At 42.6% G+C, this 21,011-nt stretch overlaps 1 protein-coding gene across 7 annotated transcripts in view; it reads left to right on the forward strand.

Annotated features, from left to right (window-relative positions):
- Positions 1 to 3,584: 3,584 nt before the first annotated feature.
- NFIB (nuclear factor I B) overlaps positions 3,585 to 21,011 on the forward strand; it is a 239,712-nt gene continuing 222,285 nt past the window's right edge. For 2 of the 7 annotated variants that reach the window (XM_047767633.1, XM_047767632.1), the window contains exons 1-2: positions 4,482 to 4,699; positions 10,684 to 11,215. In XM_047767633.1, the coding sequence (XP_047623589.1) occupies positions 4,670 to 4,699; positions 10,684 to 11,215 (562 nt within the window). In that variant the 5' untranslated portion in view covers positions 4,482 to 4,669. Of the gene's footprint in view, positions 4,700 to 10,683; positions 11,216 to 21,011 lie in introns of all 7 variants that reach the window. The other 5 variants (XM_047767631.1, XM_047767638.1, XM_047767635.1 and 2 more) reach the window with 5 other exon arrangements.

Here is a 21,011-nt window from a genome sequence, read left to right on the forward strand (position 1 = left end):
CACTTTTCTCCCTATAAGGTGGCAGGGAATAGGTGATCTAGAGGTTTTTAAGAAAATATCAGATTTTCTTGTTGCTGTAGAAGCCTTTCACTTCTTTCTAGTTCCTTCAGCCAGATTTTGGGGTGAAGGAAATTGGCTGTTCCCCACCCCCCTCAGTGAGACAGAGAATGAGATGAAAGAGTTTGAGAGGTAAGTACCAATAAAAGTGTTTGGCCCACTTTGATAGTATCAGAAGCTTTTCAGAGATACTTTAAAACCACTCTTGATACCATGGCAAAGAAATGCTGGGTAGAAGGGAAAGTGGATAAAATACTGTATGTACTTTCCTACTTCCTCCTCTTGACTCTTCTACCTGGGGTTTAAAAGATCAGTATTTTTCAAACCACAGATAGTGAAGTGCTGTGCTGAGAGAAGGCAGATGTTACACCCAAATCCATCAGTCCCTCTTTACAAAATGCTCTCTTAGATTTCATCTTGGGAAGCTTGCAGTGATCTTGGCATTGGCTGCATAAGAAGCAGTGTTCTGGGGGAAAGGGGTAAGGGGCATCAGCCATCCTGTCCATGGCTCCAAGGCCTGACAGGACAGTCAAAGCCCTATAAACTTAGCACCCTGCTCATAGAAAGCCACTCCGGACGTCGTCCGTTGCTAATTCTTTCCTCCCCTTTAGTCTCCCCCTACCTCACCATAATTCCTTTCTTTCCTTTTTCTTGGAAACAAATCAAAAGCCCAGATTCCCAAGCATCCTCCATGCCCACCCAACTGTGCCCCAAGTGTAAGTGCCCTACAAACATGGAGAGATTTGAACCCCTCAGTGACAGGCCTGGGAGGCCCCTGGGTCTTACCTGGGTCTGTTGCTGCTTCTTCACCCCTGGCGCTGCTGCATTTTTGTGGGTTCTTCAGCGTAAGAGTTGACAATTTCTCATTTTTCTTTAAGCTTGTGAGAAACTTTTGGATGCAACCTAGTTTTGGTGGCAAAAGGAAGCGGTTTTCTGTTGGTAAGGGAAACTTGTTAGGGAGGAGGGAAAGCGCTTTCTGCAGACACTTGCCTAGGGCTCAGCACTGGGCCTCTCTTGCCAGGGGACAGCGGCTGGTTCTGGGATCTCTGGCTGAACTGAGCACTCTCAGGGTGCCAGGATTTCACTGGGGGTGTTGTGGTGAGGAGGGAGGGAAGAAGGGAGGGAGGGAGAGAAAGAGAGAGATGGGCTCTTGATTTTTAAAGAGACCCCGAAATAATGGCTTCTGTAAGAGTCCAGGCATTCAAAGAGGTGTGTTCAAGGACAGGAGTGCATTCGTGCCAAGGGGAATGTCTTTTATGGTAAATTAACTCCGATTAAATTGAATATTTGTTCAAAGAGAAACTCCAGTAGTTAAAGCTGGTATGATCAGTAGCGCTTCCCCGCCCCCTTCCCCTCAGACTCCGGTCGGTCAGAGGGTGAGAAAAGGGATGCAGTATATTGTGAAATACAAAGTGATGCTTAGTGGACTTTTTTTTTTTTAAATCTAGGATAACGCCTAAAAATTTCTGAGAGTAATGAGTATTTGGATTAACCCAGACTGTCACCTAATTTCTTTCCTCTATAAAGACTGTCAACTTTATCCTGGCTTTTCAAAAAGAAGAAATGACCCACACAAAGGAAATTAACATTGTCAGAGCCCTGACTAGAAGATTTGCCTCTAGGGGAACAGGGCGGGCCGCTTCCAGCGGTGTGTGCCCTACAGGGTTAACTCCGGGGGAGTTCTCTAAATTTCCCCGACTTTACCTGTCTTCCCAGATCCAATGCCCGCCCCCCGCTCCCCGGCCTCCTCAACTCCCCCTCCTTCCCCAGCGCCTTTTTTCTTAGGGCTCTTGGTTTACGGGGGCTGCAGCTGGTAGACTTGGCAGGCTTGCCTCATTAAGAGCGCTCTTTGAAAACGGACTGTGTTTGAGCATTTCCCTAATGAGGACAGGACGGGGTTAAAAAGTGACCATTTCATGGTTGACTTGAACCTGCCTACTTTTCTTGATGTGTCGTTGTGAAATGCTTGATGTGGATAACTCCCACTTGGTGAAGGAAAAAGTCACTGGTTCCTTCAGGTCGGCTGTGGGGGTGGGGAGTGAAGGGGAGGAGGCGGTGGGCAGGAACCGGAGAGACTGAGAGAGGAGAAAGTTGAGGGAAAAAAAATCGAGGTAGGGGAAGCGGGGAAAAGAGGAAAGAAGAATCAGAGGAGAGACTCGAAACGGCCCCAGAACACAGCCGGAGGCGGGGGAGGCCCCGCCCCGGGGCTAGGTTGTCAGGTCCCATTCGCAGCCCCGGGCTAGGTAGACACGGAGCCCCTGGCACTCACTTTTCCTCTACCCATTGTCTGCCCAGCCTTTGCATCCACCTCTTCCCCACCCACCCCGAGCCGAAAACCGGAATGTGGGGGGTGGGGTGTGTATATGAGTGAGCGAGTGAGTGTGTGTGTGTGTGTGTGTGCGCGCGCGCAGAAAGAGTGCAAGACAAACCGCCGGCCTCCAAACCTCCGAAATCAAGTTCATTCACACGGGGCCCGCCGCTCTGAGCGGGGTGGGGGCAGGGCCCCGCGCGGGAGCAAGGCGGGCACGGCCGCCTCTGCAGGGCTTGTAGCGGCACACGCACCCGGCTCGCGCGCGTGCGCGCGCCCGGCCGCCCCGCAGCCCCGGGTGCGCCGCGGCCCCGCCCTGCCTGCACCCTAGCAGGGCGGGAGCCGCTTTCCGCCGGCGCCCCGGGCCGCGGGGAGGTGGGGATTGGGAGAGAGCCAAAGGGGCTGCTGGAGGAGTGCTGAGCGGGTTGCAGGAGGAGGAGGAGGACTAGCAGGAGGAGGAGGAGGCGGGAGCTGGAGGCAGCGGTGGCGGCGGTTCGGCTCAGTCCTCCCGCTCCGAGCGAGGCCACGTGCACCAGGCACCCCCCCAGGGAGGGCGGCAAACCGCGGCGAGGCGCGCTGCTCCTGCGGAGCTGCTCTGGGGCGCGGGCCTGCGCTGGGGAGACCCCCAGAGGGCCCCGCCCCCAACCATGCCGGCGCGCCCCAACTACTTGAGCCCAAGTTCACTCAGGCCCCCGCCTCCCCGACCTCCCCCTCCTCCCTTTAGCCAGCGGGCTTGGCATACCGCGCCCGCCCGGGGTGCGAGAGTCGGCGCCCCAGCCCGGGCCCCGGGGCGGCCAGGGTGTGAGGGAATTTTCCATTCGTTCCTTTCTCGGGCCCAGTCCGGCTCAGTGTTTCTTCCACTTGGAGGTTCCCGCGGCTTAAAGAGTGCGCAGCGAGCACCGAAATAGCTCTTCCAGGGCGGGTTTTCGGGGGTGTGTACGTATGATGGTGGTGGGGTGCGGGACTTCTTCGTCCAAAGGGCGAAAGAAAATCTATTAAAAGAGAAAAAAAAAGTGGTTCTGTTGAACTGGAATGAGACCTTAAACGAGAGAGGGGGGGACAGAGAGAGAGAGAGAGAGAGAGAGAGAGAGAGAGAGAGAGAGAGAGAAGCTAGTGGAGGAGGAGGAGGAAGGTGGGGGGCGGGGGGTGTGGAGAGGCTGGTGCAAAAGGAATGCGCGTTTGCAGGAGGAGGAGTAAAGCGATGATTGTGTAATTAAATAATAAAACAATCCTTAAGTCTGATTTGGAGAGAGCTCGAGCGGGGTCCAGAGGGTGGAACCGGTGAATTTTTCAACTTCCAAGTTTTGCAACGAAAGAAAGCGAGAGAGGGAGGGGAAAAAAGAGCCCAGAGCAGAAAAGAGAGGAGTTTGCAGCCGAACGGGAGAGCGGGATTTATCGTTTGGGATTTTTCAGGAGCGCGTTCCGATCCCCCTGGGCTCTGGGCAGCGGCAGCAGCAGCAGCCTCCTCGCTCAGCCGGGTCAGACGCGGGGCGAGGCGGGCGGGCCGGCGGGCGGGCGTGGAGGAGCCTGCGCGGGCGGCTGCAGCCGGGGACCGCGCGCCGCGAGCTTCTTCCGCTCGGGAGACCTGCGCTCGCGCCCCCTCCCTCACCCCGGCCTCTCCAGGCTCCCCCACCCCACCCCGCCCCCACCCAGGCCCTCTCCCGCGCGCGCCCCGCCACCCGCGCGCACTCGCTCACGCTCCCCCTCGCGCACACACATGGTCGGCTCGCGGCAAAGTTTCGCCTGCGATCACCACTCCGGGATCCTGCCGCAGTGCTCCGGGCTGTAACCTTGAACTTTCCCAGCGCGGTGACACATTTTCCTCGCTCTCCCTCCCGCCCTCTCTCCTACGCCCCCCTCCCCGCCTTTTTTAAAAAAGCATTTCACCACCACCTACTACCCCAATCCAACCCACACCGAACCTTCGTGCACCCCCTAGCCCCCAACAACAACAACAACTGCAAAACAGAAAACAAATCCCCAAACCCGGGCGAAAAGCAGCCAACACCGGCGGCGGCGGCGGCGGCGGCCTCGGCGAGCACGGCCAGCGCGCTCGGACTGCAGGAGGGTTAAAAGTGTAGATTGGATTTCAACCCGGGAAATCTAGCACGCCGAGTGAACTTGAATCTTTGGCTATTTAAGGAGGACTGGGTTTGTTGTGAAGTTGCGGTGATCCAGCGCAGAGCCCGGTCCTGATTGATCGCATCGCGAGGCTCAGATGACTGTAAAATGAATAGATGAAATTCTTGCTTTTTGAAGATTTTCTTGGGCATCTCCGGGAAAGTGCGTTTTTAAGGCGAAGTCATGATGTATTCTCCCATCTGTCTCACTCAGGTACATGTCTCGGTCGCTCTCTCGAGCTTTCTCTCTAGCCCGAAATGCCTTTGTTTTGTTTTGTTGCTATCGTCTGCGGACTATTAATGGCTCTAGTTGATCTCCGCACACCCCGGTCCCCCGCAGAAGAAGCAGCCGGGAGTTGCGGTGGGGTTTGCAGGGCGGCGTGGGACTCAGCGCACGGTCCCTCGCCCACGGTCACCGCGCGTGCCCGTCCCGGCGCCCTGGGCACTGAGAGCAGACGACTGCGAGCTGCCAGGGCGGTTGGGCCGGGTGAGGCCGCCGGGGGTGGGCAGGGCCCAGGCCGGCGAGCGCTCGCCCCCTGCGGCCCCCCGAATGCCTGCTGCGCCCCTGCCCAGGGTGCCCGATGCCCTTCTCGGTCACTTGCGCGCCGAGACGGACTCTGGCTTTAGAGGAACTTTAGGGGGACACTGAGCTCTCAAAAACAACTGGTGAACTTGGGCGAGGGGACTCCAGCACTAGTTGTGGGCGCCTCTGGACTCCCGCTGAAGGCAGTGGGCATTCGACGAAGAGAGTCCGAGGTCGTGGTCCTGCGACCCACTCCTTTGCTTAATTTGGGGATCTGAAACTCTGGTGCATTGCGATCCGCATTTTGAGGTTTCTAGGGACCACACCATCAGGGCGATCTTTACGTTGACTCGAGTTGGTTGTGGTGAAAGTTAAGGACTTTTAAGAAATGCTCATTTTGTGCAGACCTGTTCATTTAACGATATTTGGGAGTAGATCGTAAGGTAGAAGTAATGCTGGAAAAATAAGATCCTTTAAAATTTTTTTCACTTTGAAATTTGTCCTTAGACTTTAGGAACTGTGTTATGAAATAAAATACTGGCTTTAGACTTTTATAAGAACACAGTTTATACAATTTTAAACCAGTTGGTCAAACGGAGAAGTGGCGACACCTAATAGTCTTACCTGGGGGCAGCTTCCATCGTTACCCAGCTAACTAATCAACTGATGAACTGACTAAATATCTTAGCCCAGACTTGTTATTTGAAGCAGTATTTTAAACCTCTAAAGGTGGGGGACAGTTGATTTCAGCTTTTAGGGAAATTTGTCATGATTAGTAATTGATAACCATTTCCTTTGACATTGGCTTCAAAACTAAACAGTTAAAGAAGTGCTGCCTAGTCTTAGGTGTGTTACAATTTTTAAAAAATCCAGTATCATGCTGATGCACTTTTATAAAGGACAAATGATTAAGATTTCAATTGTATGACAATTAGAAGCCATTGTGATTCAAAAGGACTGAGGCATTCATAAATTGTGAATGAAGATGAAAACAATGATAAGGCTTATTCAGTGATTGGATACAGTCCTGTAGCTTTTTGGCTGACACATTTTTTATTGTTTATATTTTGTTTGGCATCTGAGTATGATTAACTTAGATATGGCTATTTTCCGTAAGTAAACGTGCACTTTAATTTAACAAAACTGGAAAAATGAGTTGCTGAGCTATTTGTATTTTTAACGCTGTGAATAATGGCCAATAAATATGATGAAAGTGTTTCAGGTATAACGAATTGTCTTCAGTTGCAAAAGTTACCTTTCATATTACCCACCAGCAGGATTTTTTTCACCTCTTTCTGGTAAACCACATCCATTTGATGTGATTTTTATGTTATTGAGACATAGTTCAAATAAAACAAATTGAGATAAGCTTTTCACTTACAAAGTGCTGCACCATTTACTCTCACCTGTAAAGGATTTTTTTTTAATATTTCTAGTATCGGCTTTTCAAAAACATTGTTGGCGATTACATTACATTTTTGGTTTCTTCTAAATAGGGATTGAAAAGTCACTAGCTTTATTTAAATTTGTGTAAGTTAAAAATACTATTGTAGCATAGTAACGTATGGAATATTAGGAGCATATATAGCGTAGTCATTCAGCTACCACATTAATATTCAGGGATACATACTTAATTCATGATGACTAATATTCTCTACTGTTTTAATAATGTAGGTCCAGGCTGACATATTGAAACTGTTTTGGGGATTTAAGGCCTAAACCAGAGAAGAAATTTTAGCTGTAGAATTCTCACTTTAATAACTATGTGACATTATAGGTAGTGTAAGGTGTTGCAAAAGTAAGGACACATTAACTGTGTTACTTTTATATCAGACTAGTAGTTTAGTTTTGTGTTACAAGAACCTAATAGCTGTAGCAAAGCATTTTTTAGATATGTAAGTAAAAAATAGAGAAATATTCTTAATTGGTTGAAAACTTTACAAATTGTTTCAGTTGTTGCAATAAGATATTTAGGTTTTAGAAAGACTCTCAAAAGGAGCTACAGTTAAAGTTGATAGTTATCAAAGTGTTTTTCAAAAGTATCAGTACATGGATAAAAATCTGTATTTGTGCATCAGTGTAAATCAGATGTAGAAGAAAATTAAGAACCAGCATATATAATTTCATTTTGCTTTTTCTAAAAATAATGTAAACCCTTAATAATATAGCTTTCACTTGGAATGATTGCACTGGATTTTTTTTTTTCTTTCATTGTCTTTTAAGTTCTTTAGGTATGTTTTAAAAAATGGTTAATTGTTATACAGCAGTGCTCCAAGAACTTCTAGTATTTACTCTTCCACCTCTATATTGGTCTAATTTTCCATCCCTTTCATGGAGACCATTGTTTCTCTGAAGAAAAATAAATATTTCCAGTGGAAATAAGACTGTTTACTTTTATATTTGAAATTTGTAACTAGGTTAGTCAATTTAGTTCAACTAAAGGAAGTTTAAAAAGAAAATTACTGAATGCCAGTGTGTTTTAACAAAAATTCTGAAAGAGCAAGATGGCATATTACCTTCGTATAGAGCCATTAGGTCTTAGATAATTTATATGGTTTGCTTTCTTAAATAATTTTCATTGTTGTTTAAAGTATTATTGTGATAAACCTTTAGTCAGAACATTTGAATGCCTTCATCACTTTTTTTGGATAAAGGCAAATTACTGTGTTCCATATTCATGTCATTCAAAATCACTAAAAATATAACTCAGCATTAGAAAACAATCACTCGGCATGTTAATACAGAAATATATATGACTTAATGGAAAACCACTACTTATCATTTTTGAGGATGTATCTCCATATGTCAAAAGTAAATGTTTCAGTTGAAAGACATCCACATATAGTAGATCCCTGAAAGATATTTACAAGGCAAAGGTGGACTAAGAAAGTTTGTCTCTTCTATTTATCAATAGGAAGAAAGTATGTTTCAAAACATTACTTGGCAGCATTGGCAACAAACTCAAGGCAACCTTAAAAAACATCATTTTGTGTGCAGTTGCTAAGAAATTCCAAATTCAGTCTTCACACTTGCATTTTGATTGTTTAAAATAAGTAATTAAAATTTTGGGATTTGTTACGTGATAGATGATTGGAAACTCAAACACGTTTAATCAAAAGTATGTTTGATATCTTTATAAGAAAATAAAATGTTACTGAACATAGTACTTAAGGACGTAAGTACTTAAGAGTTGGGGCATTGCTTAATATCTGTTAAAATGATATTGCATTTTTAAAAGTATCACAAGGGTAAAGTGAGACAAAACTCTCTTCACCCCCACGTACTCTTTACACCTCAAGTTTTTAGTTTGTGAATGTATATGTATGTTTTAAAATCATATCAATAAATCATAGTAAAAGTCAGCTTATAGGAAGTGAATTCCCAAAGCATGTTTGAGTCCATGCTTCCTTGAGCAGGGTTTCCCTTTGCATATATTTCTTAGGGGGATAAACAAAGTTTTTTGTAGTTACAGTGAATGCTGAAAGCATGGCATCAGAAAGTGTATGAAGATAGGGAGGTCTTATCATGGGCTGTGGTTGCTGTGAGCAGGGCCGCCTTCCCACACAAAGAACAGATTGTGGTTTAACTCTTTCCATGGCCTAGTTTAATGTGCTCGCATAGTAACTGAATTGTTCAAATCTCTGCTGGAAACTACTGATCGGTTTAATGATTTCCTCTATGGCATTTGGTTATGCCTCATGCTGTGATGTAATCATCTGCTTTCTGTATTGTTATAAAATTTTGATTTAGACTTACTCTGCTCTAGGAACAATTTACGGCAATATGTTAAAACACTTGATAACTGCATTATTGATTGGGTGGGATGTACACCTCTTCCAGATCTGAACTGCAAACTGCCAATGTGCCGCAGCCCTTAGCATTGAAACTTTGAGTTCATCTTAAAAATGAATTCATAACTCTGTGGGAGTTTGGGGGCGTCTTTGTTACTGTGTCATTAGTTTGTACTTTCATAATTTCTACCTGACAGAATTCATTGTCTGCTGATTAAATAGAATTTATTCCGTGTAGTTCAGGGTGACCAGCCCTAGGATGTGAATTCTAGTTTGGGATATAAACAGTGAGAGAAAGTTATTTTGTGGTTGGGGCGACAGTGTAGGGACCAGAAAAAGTAGCCAGAATGGAAGTTCTCATTTGTTTCAGATCTGGCCTTATTGCCCGGATACAGTGTGCACACGCTGAATGTTAAGCTCTTTCTCAGAACAGTAATAGGCCTGAGCTTATGAGATAGGGTTTACCTACGGCAGGAAGTAATGAAACACTGACTGCTTTGGGAAGTCACTTGAAATAACTGTAGGTGCAGACTGTCTGCCACTTGTGCCCGCCTCCCTCCCTTAAAAAAGGCTTAGGTGAAACAGGCAGGCAAAACACAGGACCCTAAGGTAAACCACTTAATTCACAAGACAGGATCCCTCCACAATGCAGATTCCCAAGCCTATGCCTACGGGCACCCACTGTCCTGTCGGAGAATTCAGATGCGTAGCAAATGAATTGTATTGATTCCACAAAAGCAGTGAGTGACCAGCGGTGCACTCCTGATGTCACCCTGCCATCGAATGCAGAGATACAAAGAATGTAAAGTTGGTGCCAAGTTGCCATTTTTCATTGTTCACCTCAGATTGATTTTTAAGGGGTTTAGAATAATTGCCATACTCATGTGATCGGTTAACAAATTAACTGACTCTGTGGGGCTTCAGACTCTATAGGAAAGCTGCCAGAAGAACACCCGTGTCAATTGTGTTTTCAACTTTAGAAACTTTTATTTGAAAACGCAAGAGTGTGTGTCTGTGAGAGAGTAGGAGCATGCGAGGATGAGTGTGCGTGTGTGTGTGTGTGTGTGTGTATGTGTGTGTTGAGGGCCAGCATTGCTGGTGGAGGGAGGGAATGTGCTGCTCAAAGTATGGAAACCTTCTGTTCAGGACACTGATACGACAAGCTGTGTCCTTTGCCTACTTTCCCTCACTGTATACCAGTTTCTCTAGTTACCTCTCTTGGAATGGTGCTGTTTCAGTGTTGGAATGTTGGACGTTTGATAAGAAAATGGATCAAGTTTAATGGCGCATGCTCTTTGTGCCACCAGCAGCCTCTTGCTGAGAGCATGCTCCAAAAGCGGGAACTGTGTGGCATTACACTGAGCATCTATATGCTTTGTGTTTCTGTGCCACAGAGAAGAGAAATGAACTGTGGCATCGCTCCTGCCTTCTGAACAGCTCTGCTCCGATTTAAAAAAAAAAAAAAAAAAAGCTTACTGTGTTCTTTGTAAAATGGTACTGCTTACTGTTAGTTGGTCAATCAATATTTAAATATTGAATTAAACCTTGGTTGCTTATGTTTTAAAGATTGTAGAATGCATCGTGGGAATGAGGGGGATGGGGCCAGGCTGGAAATACAAATATAAACCTTATTTTCTTTTTAGGAGGGAGAATCAACCTGTGAGTTTTGGTGGAAAAGGGGAAGCTTGGCATACACTATTTTACTCTGGTTTTGCTATTTTGATAATTATAAATAAGAAAAGAATGTTATTTTTATGCATAACTTTTTGTACCAATTGGGCATGGGTTGTGATCTGATTTTTTTTTGAGCCTTAAAAAAAACCAAAAACCAAAAAACACTAAACTGACGATGTATGTCTTCTTTTCCCCCCTCATCTTCCACAGGATGAATTTCACCCGTTCATCGAGGCACTACTTCCACATGTCCGTGCAATCGCCTATACTTGGTTCAACCTGCAGGCTCGGAAACGCAAGTACTTTAAAAAGCACGAGAAGCGAATGTCAAAGGATGAAGAAAGAGCAGTCAAAGATGAGCTTCTCAGCGAAAAGCCTGAAATCAAACAGAAGTGGGCATCCAGGCTCCTGGCCAAACTGCGCAAAGATATCCGCCAGGAGTACCGAGAGGACTTTGTGCTCACCGTGACTGGCAAGAAGCACCCGTGCTGTGTCTTATCCAATCCCGACCAGAAGGGTAAGATTAGGAGAATCGACTGCCTGCGACAGGCAGACAAAGTCTGGCGTCTGGATCTAGTCATGGTGATCCTGTTCAAAGGCATCCCCTTGGAAAGTACCGATGGAGAGCGGCTCATGAAATCCCCACATTGCACAAACCCAGCACTTTGTGTCCAGCCACATCATATCACAGTATCAGTTAAGGAGCTTGATTTGTTTTTGGCATACTACGTGCAGGAACAAGGTAGGAGCAGATTGTTCTTTCTTCTAGCCCGGCACACACTGCCTGCAGACCCCACACGCGGAATACCTGGCTTGGGTTAGATATCTAGGTCCTGGAAGTCCCTAGATCTGGTCCCTTGCTCTGGGGAGAGTGTCGTGTCCTCTTCCACTCGCTGTCCACTGCCATGTGCAAGCCATGGAAACAGATGTGGAGCTTTCCTACCTGGATAGGCATGGATATTTAAAGAAAGACCACAAAGAGACATTCAATGCGTTTTTGAATGTCTTTGAGATAGTACTTTTTCAAAGACACACAGTTGTCTGAAAATTATAGTTTAGTACACTTCACTTTTTGTCCTTGGCTACGTTCTTTACATCTAGTCATCTTTTCCCAGTTTGAAAATGTAACTTGATTTATGAGTAGTCAGACCGTTCTTTAATAATCTTTGTACTAGCCTCCTAACTAACGAGGTAGATGAACTTTGTTCACGCATCTAGTGCTGTTGCACTGAAAAACAGAATAAGCATTTCCTATTACAGAATGCTTAAGATAGCCAGTATCAGAAAGTATATCTTATGTAGACCTAGATTAATTTAATTTAAATATTTCTATCAACACCTACTTCTGATTGTGTAATATTCGCTGTAGATTCAATGGATTATAGTTCTTGTTTAAATAAGTTATTGTCTGATATTTTCCCAGAGTGACTTGGAAACACTTAATATTGTTCGTTTACTTGAATGTAAATTCATAAAACTTACCGAGGGGAAAAGTCGCAGCTCTCCTTACAGAACAAAAACAGAAAGTGGACTGGTTACACTGGTTTAGAATAAATCTCAAAAAGAATGCAGAAACCGCATACCATACCTATTTAAAAAAAATACTTGATAAAGAGGGTGGTATACATATTGCCGGAATAATTAAAAAATAGGTGGTGTTTTTTGCTGAGTGTTTTTTAAATTCATGAAGTATTTTTATTATTTTTATTTATCTTAATATGTTTTCCTTAAGGAGATGAGTATTTCTTCTCTTCGAATAAATGTGTTGGCATGTAGATGTCCTTGTATTAGCAACAGTCCATAGTAAAACATTCAAAAAAAACAACCTACCAAAGTGGACTGTAGCTTGATCTGCCATAGATGGTGGGTCATTTCTTAACTTGGCCTGGTGGTAGGGAAAATGGCCTGCAGACAGCCAGGTGGCAGACGGTTATCTGATGGTCGTTTTATAAATGTGGGATTTAGTAAATGGTATGAACCTTATCATCATCCAAAAAAATAAGATATCAGAATTACTCTTTTGACTGAGAAATCTAAGTACTTACTATGTGCTCTTTGTCTTTATATTTCCTGTATAGTTTTAGAAATCAGCTTAAATTTCATTTGAAAATAGCTACTTTGATTTTCGTTAATGGTGCTCATTGTCATACATTTGGAAATATTGTTTTTTACACGAAGGACTGCATTTACTCTTTATATGCACCTAAAAATTAAAGCCCAAATAGTGACGGTTTGGGGAAAAATATGTTTTTGCCCTGTGTGTCCTGAAATAAAAGCTCATTGACACATGACACTTAATTTGATGGACAGCTGTCTAGGAGGTGACATTTTAAGGTGGGCTGTGTACATGTGTTGGATTGACTGTAAACGTGTTGTAACTCTGTTGTGAAAGTCAAGGCTGGAAGTAAAGTTTTAAAAAGTGGGTCATGTAACTTTTTAGTGCAGAGAGGAAAGATTTGCAAGCACCTCAGTACTGCTTGTGTTTTAACTTGCTTAAAGGCTAGTCCTTGAGGTGTGCACGCATGTACATTCACTCCTGGGGCAGGCAGCCAACTCTCTTGGTTGATGAACTGACAATAAAGAACATATCCTTTAGATTTGTGAAGATAGATTGAAGAAAGAAAAATGCATAAATGCCTTCTGCATTGCACCATCGGTCATGATAATCAAAGTTTTAAGAAACTCTTGGAGACCACATTTTCAGAGAAAACATTGATTTTGTTGTTGTTTCGAGTCTCTCTTTTAAAAACCTTTCATTGTTTGACACTGTGCATCTAACTTGTACCTTCTGCTACCTGTGAGTGAATCGTCTCTTCTTAACATCTGTTGGCTTTTTTTTTTTTTTTTTGCATCAGGAAGCTTTTGTATTTTCCCTTTTTCAAAACTTCTGTCTTTGTCGGGGGGGTCACATGTAGGCTAATTATGTTGTTTTGCAGTGCAGTTGATTAAAGAAGGCATTTAAAAAGATAGGTCTGTAGTCAGTCAGCGGGCTGTATATCTTCCATCATGAGTTTTTATTTCTCCTCAAAGTATATGAAAATCCACTTAGGTCAGTTTTATTAATCAGGTAAAGAAGTATAAAGAAAAACATGAAAGAAAAATCCGAAAGGAAAAAGGGTTGCAACAGAATGAGCAACAGAATTACCTTTCCCCTCTTTTTTCTTTCTTTCCCCATTTCTAAACGACTGGGAGGAAAACACGAGAAAGAACAGAGAGAATGCCAAAGATGGTTGCCACTGGCACCAGGATTGGCATCAGACCCTCTTTGTTTAGCTCAGGATGCCTGTGATTTGTTAGTTGGCATCCGCATTGCAGTGTGGAGTGATGTTACAATATATTGACAATTTCCAGATCTAGAAATGTCAATAGTCCTCTTGGTTATTTATACAAGATCACAAACTGCATCTCTTCTGGAGGATGAAATAAGGACCAACAAATAATAAAGTTCATTGTTGACCAACTTCCTATGCTTTTTCCCTCTTTTTCTTTTGGTTCAACCCACACTTTTTTTTTTCATGCCCAGCAGTTTCAGCCTCATCTTTTTTTTTTTTTTTTTTTTTGAAATGTGGAAAGAGTTACTAGAGCTTTGGCTCTAGTGCTCCATCTGCATCTGATATGGTTTTGGGGAGAACGTATGCATTTTGAAATCATTTTTGATACATAGTTCATTAGACTTTTGCATCCCATGGCCGCAGGGCAGGATTTCCTTTAAAGCTAAATCTCTTTGTTATTCAGCCTCTTCTATGCCTAGAGTCTGGTTGACCGCAATTTAGTCCATTTTTCTATTTCTCTACATTTAGGCAAGGGTCATGTTCAATAGAATCATTTATAAAATGATACTACCCCCCACTTTACCTAAAATATACATATCATTTGGGAGTCCCTGCGCTTAAATCCATAAAATCACTTGACGTTATTGATTCAGGGGGCTGCGCTTCGGCTGTTTCGTTGCTACAAGAACCGCCATTTTGTTTGTGAAGTGCCAGGCGAGGGGGAAAAAAAAAGGCAGACACTGTGCTGGATGCCAATAATGGTTGCCAGTGGCACCGAGGTTGGCATCAGACCCTCTTTGTCTAGTTGCTGAATGCCTTTGATTCGTTGGTTGGCATCCGCATTGCAGTGGGCACACTGGAAAGTTTTTGACAATCCCTGAATGAAAGCTGCTTGCTTGTTTGCTGCAGCAAACCTTAGCTGATAGAAAACCCTTCCTTTTTTTTTTTCAGTTTTTTTTTTTTTAAGACGGTGACAGATGAAAGGGAAAAACAGCTCTAAAGTGGCCTCCATTTTCCCAAAGATATTAAAGATGTCCAATGATTTTTGGGCAGGTGGTACCTGTTCCCCATATTGTCTTTGTTATTACCTTCATGAAAGCAAAGCAAAGCAAAACAAAACAAAACAAAAAACCAGGCAGGCCTTGCACAGCACACCTTGCTGAGATGTGGGGGGCTGCTCTGAGAAGTGGGCAGAGGACCGGCTGGAGGCAGTGACATGGAATACGCTTGCTAGGACTGACTGTGGCTTGTAGTCACATCACTGCTTATTTCTTAGGTGATTTTTAGTTCCTTTAGTTTCCCCGCTTGCAAATTTTATAGTAATAGTAACAAGTTTAGAGGACTTTTTTTTTCCCCTTTGTAACAGCATACATGTTAAAAAAAAAAAAAGGAGGGGGGAAACCTCCATGTGGAACCCTAACACCAGAAAGACCCCAAGAGGCTGAAATAATTTTTGTTGCTGTTTCTTAGATGGTTTGCATTAATATTGCTTTCCGGTTAACCACCGTTATCTCGTTAATTAATAAGAAGTATTAGCAGTTCTACCCAAAGGGCTACACAGAAGGAAGTCTGGCCTAGGGGAGGCCTTGGGTCGCCATGCTGTGTCCAGTCTGAAGGGGAAAAAAGCCAGGATGGGATGGGCTCGGGGGAGACTGGGCTTTCTCTGAGGCAGGGAAGGGTTGTGAAGAAAGAGAAAGGTCGCAATGCACTAGGAAGTTTAAAGATCTCGAGAGAGAGTTACTGTTGTCCTGAATTTAACAGATCCCAATTTAAACTAAGTCAGCCTACCTGATTTTTGGACCGTCCTTTGCCCTCTTATTGAACATGTTTTGGAGTACTCAAGAAAGTTCATGGCTGTCATGAAAGAGGACGTTCCGTGGAACCCTTAAAATTGTGGATGGCAACTTTTGCTGTTTTATTGTTCGGTGTTATGATAGTTAAAGTACAGTTCGAAGTCGTGAAAAATGTGACTTGTTTACGGGGGAGTTGTAATCATTGTGATTGTTTTTGAAATAGAATCCTTCCTGGTTGTCACATATCATTAGGGAGGAAGCAAATGGTAAGAACTGTTTTCCTCCCTCAGTTACTGACTTTCAGAATCCTTTGGGGTAACAATTATTATTATTATTTTTAATGAAAAGCTTAAGTAGATAACTGTTTGCAAGTTGACAGCATATTTTAACATTTTAATAAATTTCACTTCAGTTGCAGACACTTCCCTTTATGGGGATAACCAAGCTTTCATCATTTGCTAAATCGAGGTTGCTCTCCAGGATGATTTGGTTGTGCTTACATTGTGAAACGAGCAGAAAGCATAACGTTTGTGTGCATGTTTGATTTAGGGGAACACTGTTAAGTTTTCCCATCTCGCATCCTGTCCTTGACTGAACTCATGAACTCTAGTGCACATTTGTTTGCATTCTGGCTCTCACACAATTCACCAGATAAAGAAGGGCTCTTACTGGCATGTCTTGCTCCTAGGCTTAATGAGACCTTTGTGAGAACATATATTGTAAGATAAGATACTTAGCAATTTTCTCACTGATAAGAAGAAAACACAGTCTTGGGGGCCAGAAGTTCACCCTCTCTGCCATGCCATGATGTTCCCGCTGTAAGACTGCTATGTTGGACAATTCAAGAGTTAAACTCCAAGGCCCCATTTGCCAGCTGGGAAAGCTTGGCATCTGTGTTCTGATATGGCAGACGAAGCTCTTGCATTGCTGTTAATATGATCTCACTTTTCAAGGGGAAAGGAGAGAGAGGAGAAAGGGAGGGGAGGAGAGAGAGAGAGGGAGAGAGAGAAGGAGAGGGAGAGAGAGATATTTATTCCATCAATTATGATTTTCACATATTTAAAAAGTATATAATGATCCACTTTCTGGAGGCAGCAAAGGTTGATAAAATGTCCTGCTGACAGCGTTAGGTGTCCCTGCCCACCTTATACCCTGTCACCAAATGTACAGCACTATACATTTTGTAGTAGAAAATATTCCCCTAGATTATGCATTTGGATTTGCAAATTTAGTGCACTATGCCTCTTCTGTGGTAAAATAACTCCGTATGCACAAGAACAAAAATGATGTTCAGGAATAATGGCAATTTGGGGGAACTGTGCAGTGACAGGAGATGATGGTTAGGTCTCCCAAAGGGTGTTCCCTGTCAGATATAGAGTGCACCTGGAGATTCAGAGCTGGGCAGGAGCCATTCAGGGTGGCTATTGCTTTAGTTCGTTAAAGTTCCTGTTTTCTGAGGTCATATAGAAGAAGTATATCCACACATAACTGTACTTTACATTGGGTAGGATTTTTTATTTACTTACTTGTTTTTCCTTAAATTTGGATTTTATGAGGAAACTGCCAAAAGGAGATTAGAGTTTTAATCCTCTATTAACTTTTTTTCCCTCTTAAATTTGGCACTCTAATTTGGAACACGAATCCAAGATATCTTGACTTAGTCAAGTCTGTCCCCTCATAAACTTTCATTCTGCTCATTTGAAGTGAAAAACAAGACCAGTGGGCCTAAAATACTGTTCTTTGCCAGTTACTCTTGCTCTTGCCATTTTCGCCAACCAGCTGGAACTTGAGCACCTAAAGAGGGAGAGACCCAGTGGGAAGCTGAGTCAGAATTCTCTGGAAGTCTTAAAAGTTAAGATAAGTTTTCATGTCTGTCATCCCAGTGGCTTCCATGATAACTGACGTAATAATCAATACCTCCTTCCTTGTTTGAAGCTTCAGGTGTTAGCCTATGCTATGCTCATTAGAATAGGGAATTACTAAATATCTGAAAATGATGGCCAAATGCAAGGATGATCCCTGGCTCAGAAACTGGTTTTGGGAGGAAGTGTCTCTTCTGTTTGGAAGGGTGGCATTTTCTCGTTTGAAGCTGATTAAAGTTGACCTTGTGACGCTTGAGGTGTTTGTCAGGGTATGGGCTGTGTCCAAGAAAATGATCAGCCACCATCGTGTTCAAAGTAAAGTTTTCCAACTATTTCCCTCTCCATCCGTGGGGAGGAGGGATAATTTTAGAAATCTCAGGGACCAGTGGTTATACCTTGGGAAACAGGGGTTGTTATAGCAGCACGCCTTGGTGCCAAGCATAGCAAAGCGGGGCGCTTCCTCTCCATCAAGCTCACTTTTTCTGTGGAAACATGGTATGTCACTTCACTTTAAAGTACATTCTTGGGTCCTTGAACTCTAATTTGGTGATGTGGTTAATTTAACTGAATTCCGTTGTTAGGATCTGGCATAGAGAATAAATCATCAAACTTTGAAACTTGTGAAAGTTATGTGCGTGGAGTGGAAGAGGGAGCCTGCAGAATTAGTCTGCAGATTAGTCTGTATCAGGCTGGATGTTACAGGATGTGAGTCTAATGGATCTTGAATGCTTGGGCTTTTTGGTTGTTACATTATTCAGAAAATTGGAAGAAATGGCCATCAATTAACCAAAGAGGTGGAAAGATCTTGAGGCTGAATGAAGGCCATACATATAAGAAAAAAAAAAAATCCTCAAAATTTACATCAAGCAGTGTTCTAAGAGGGGAATGCAAACTATTCTTGTGCATAAATATATTGTTTATAATAAAACACTTAGATACACATATTCTCTCTGTTTATGATGATAGTTTTAAACAGGACAATGTTGATGAATCACAGACAAATTAAAGAACTCTGAATAAGGACTATATAATTGAAAATATGGGGTGATGGATGAAGTAATTTTACTAGCTGAGAGTTGCCTGGAGGTTGTTTATTTTCAGAATCCCATTTTAAGGCAGTTCAGAGCATGTAGTAAGTTATGGATGGAGCACAAATCGGTTGAAAATGGGATTTGTTTAAACAAGTGCAAAAAAAAAATATAAGAATCGCCTTTGAGAAAAAACTTCTTTACATATATTGCAGTTTTAAAATTCTGGTTAGCTTCACCTCCATGTCTCAAAGTAGAAAATTTAATAAAAAGCATTCGTTGCATTTTAAAATATATGTATCTCCCACAAAACTACACAAAAGCGTTTGATAAAACATCAGTTCATACTGTGACACTAATATATATTTAGATGCAGCATGAAGCTGAAGATTTTTTTAAAAACTTACTTTCTCAAAAATCAAATTGAAAAATGCATGGAGAAATATACTACTCTTAGCAAGGAATGGTAGAGCTTGGAAGAGAAATCTGCTTATGAGTACAGATGTTAAAATAGTTATTTGAAATAGGGTGTATTCTGTAATTCATGTGAGTAGGGGATTACATTTATGCCCATGTTAATAACACGAGTATGTCAATATGAAGTCTATACCCCTCTATTAGTGAATTCTAAAGTGTGAAAAATGTTCCTGCTTAGGACAACTTGTATTTTATTATTCTGACATCTGCAGTTTCTGGATGGATTACCTTAAATTTGCTATGCTATGTTAAAAGCCTTGTTTTATGAGGTCGGTCTCAGCTTCTGGCCTTGGTGTCAGGAACCCTGCTACGTGATGCAACTTGCCTTGTTAGGTTTAATTGACCAAAGCTGATGTGTTAAAACAATTCATTTGTGTTGTAACTTATGCCCTGGCTAAGTTGCTACCTGAATCCTTTGACCTTGACTTGTCTGGGTCATGAAATGGCTGCAAGCTGTTTGACCTTTCTATTGTGCGGTAATGTCACTGTTTCCTCTTATTCTTTTATGGTAATAGCTGACAAAAAGCCCCAGCCCTGACTTTACACCCCAGTGGATTCAAGGCGTCCCTCCACAGTGGCTATGTCTTCTGTTTGACATGGTCTGGCTGTAGAAGTGACTTTCTTTTGTTTCCTGACAGTGATGGGGACAGATTTGCAGCCCTCCTTGCTCCAGGGGGTGGGGAATAGTATCCAGGCGTTTAGAGGGATTTGGATTCCTTCTGCTTAGATTTTCAGTTTCCGTGTTTTATGATTGTTCATATCACCATTTCCTTTTTCCCTCTCTTTTGAGGTTGACTTTTCAGCTTTTTATATTTATGGTTTCCTTAATAATTACTTTTCAACATTTTCAGCCGTTACAATAAAAATATTTTATTGTCACTCTATATGGTAAAACTGGTCAGTTTAGTTATGCTTTGGGTTGACGTTATCTAAGTCCTAAAATGACTGACTTTGAAACTTGACCTCTTAAACTTGTCTTGTGTTGGAAAAAACTATCTACTAAATCTGTCGGAGTCAAACAGAATTTTTTAAGAAATGAGACTCATGTTATACCTTTATATATCCCATGTTATAACTTCTAGTCTTGAAGGAAGCCTCTTGTGACTTAGCTAAATTTCAGAGCATAGTAGTGAACCATTCATTGGTAAATTTGAGGTTTGTATTTCTTTGGGGACATTTGCCAGTATGTGAAATTAAATATTTATTTTAGCAACTATAAAGATTGTTTTTTCCTTTCTTTATGACGCTCTCGCATGCAAAAATAGAGAAGTTTTTACCTCTGTTCTCTTCCGAAGCAGTGAAATCATTTTATTTTAAAAATATTGGAAATGCCTTCTAAAATGTTAAAACACAGATATTTTTACCCGACCAAATTTTTCTTTGCCAAATATGACATTGTAGTTCATGATTTTTCTTATATTTGCCAGATTAAATATTTAAAATCCAAGCTGTTACATTTTATTTTTAAATTATTAGAGGAAAAAAGGAAGTTTAAGTTAGAATGTGCATTTCCTTACTTGTATGTCCCATACTGTTTATCCATGTGTGTGGATACACTGATAGATGAGAGACAATGTGGTACAGGCACTAGACCCTTGGAAAAAAGGACGAGGTTTTTCTATTCCCATTTTAAAAATATCTGAAGTAGCAGGTGAGAGGGTTTTTCTTTTTCTTTCTTTCTTTTTCTTTTTCTTTTTTCTTTTTTTGGTTGTTGCTGTGTTCAAGGATTCCCCCCCCCCCCCCAGGAATGATCACAAGATCAAGGAATCGAAATGCTTTCCCGCATTCATTGTGTTCACAAAATCCAGCAACATAGGGATCCAAGGAAGAAGAGTGAATGAAACACATTAAATCCAATTTTTGTTAGTAGCCTCAGTTTCTCTCTCCTGTTTTATAAAATTCAATCTAGACCAGAAAATGCCTTTCTTGCCTTTCTGCTCATTCACTGGTGTTCTCAGTGGTGGGGCCAACATAGACTTTGGATGTGTGGTCAGTGGGCTAATGGGTCATAGGTGGTGGGACTGTGGTACAGGAACATCAGCCAGCGCTCACGGATGTAAAAAATACCTGTGATTTCTTCCAGAGGTCCACCTCAGTTCCTCCACT

The sequence above is a fragment of the Phacochoerus africanus genome, chromosome 2, assembly GCF_016906955.1.
Source record: "Phacochoerus africanus isolate WHEZ1 chromosome 2, ROS_Pafr_v1, whole genome shotgun sequence".
NCBI classification, from domain to species: domain Eukaryota; kingdom Metazoa; phylum Chordata; class Mammalia; order Artiodactyla; family Suidae; genus Phacochoerus; species Phacochoerus africanus.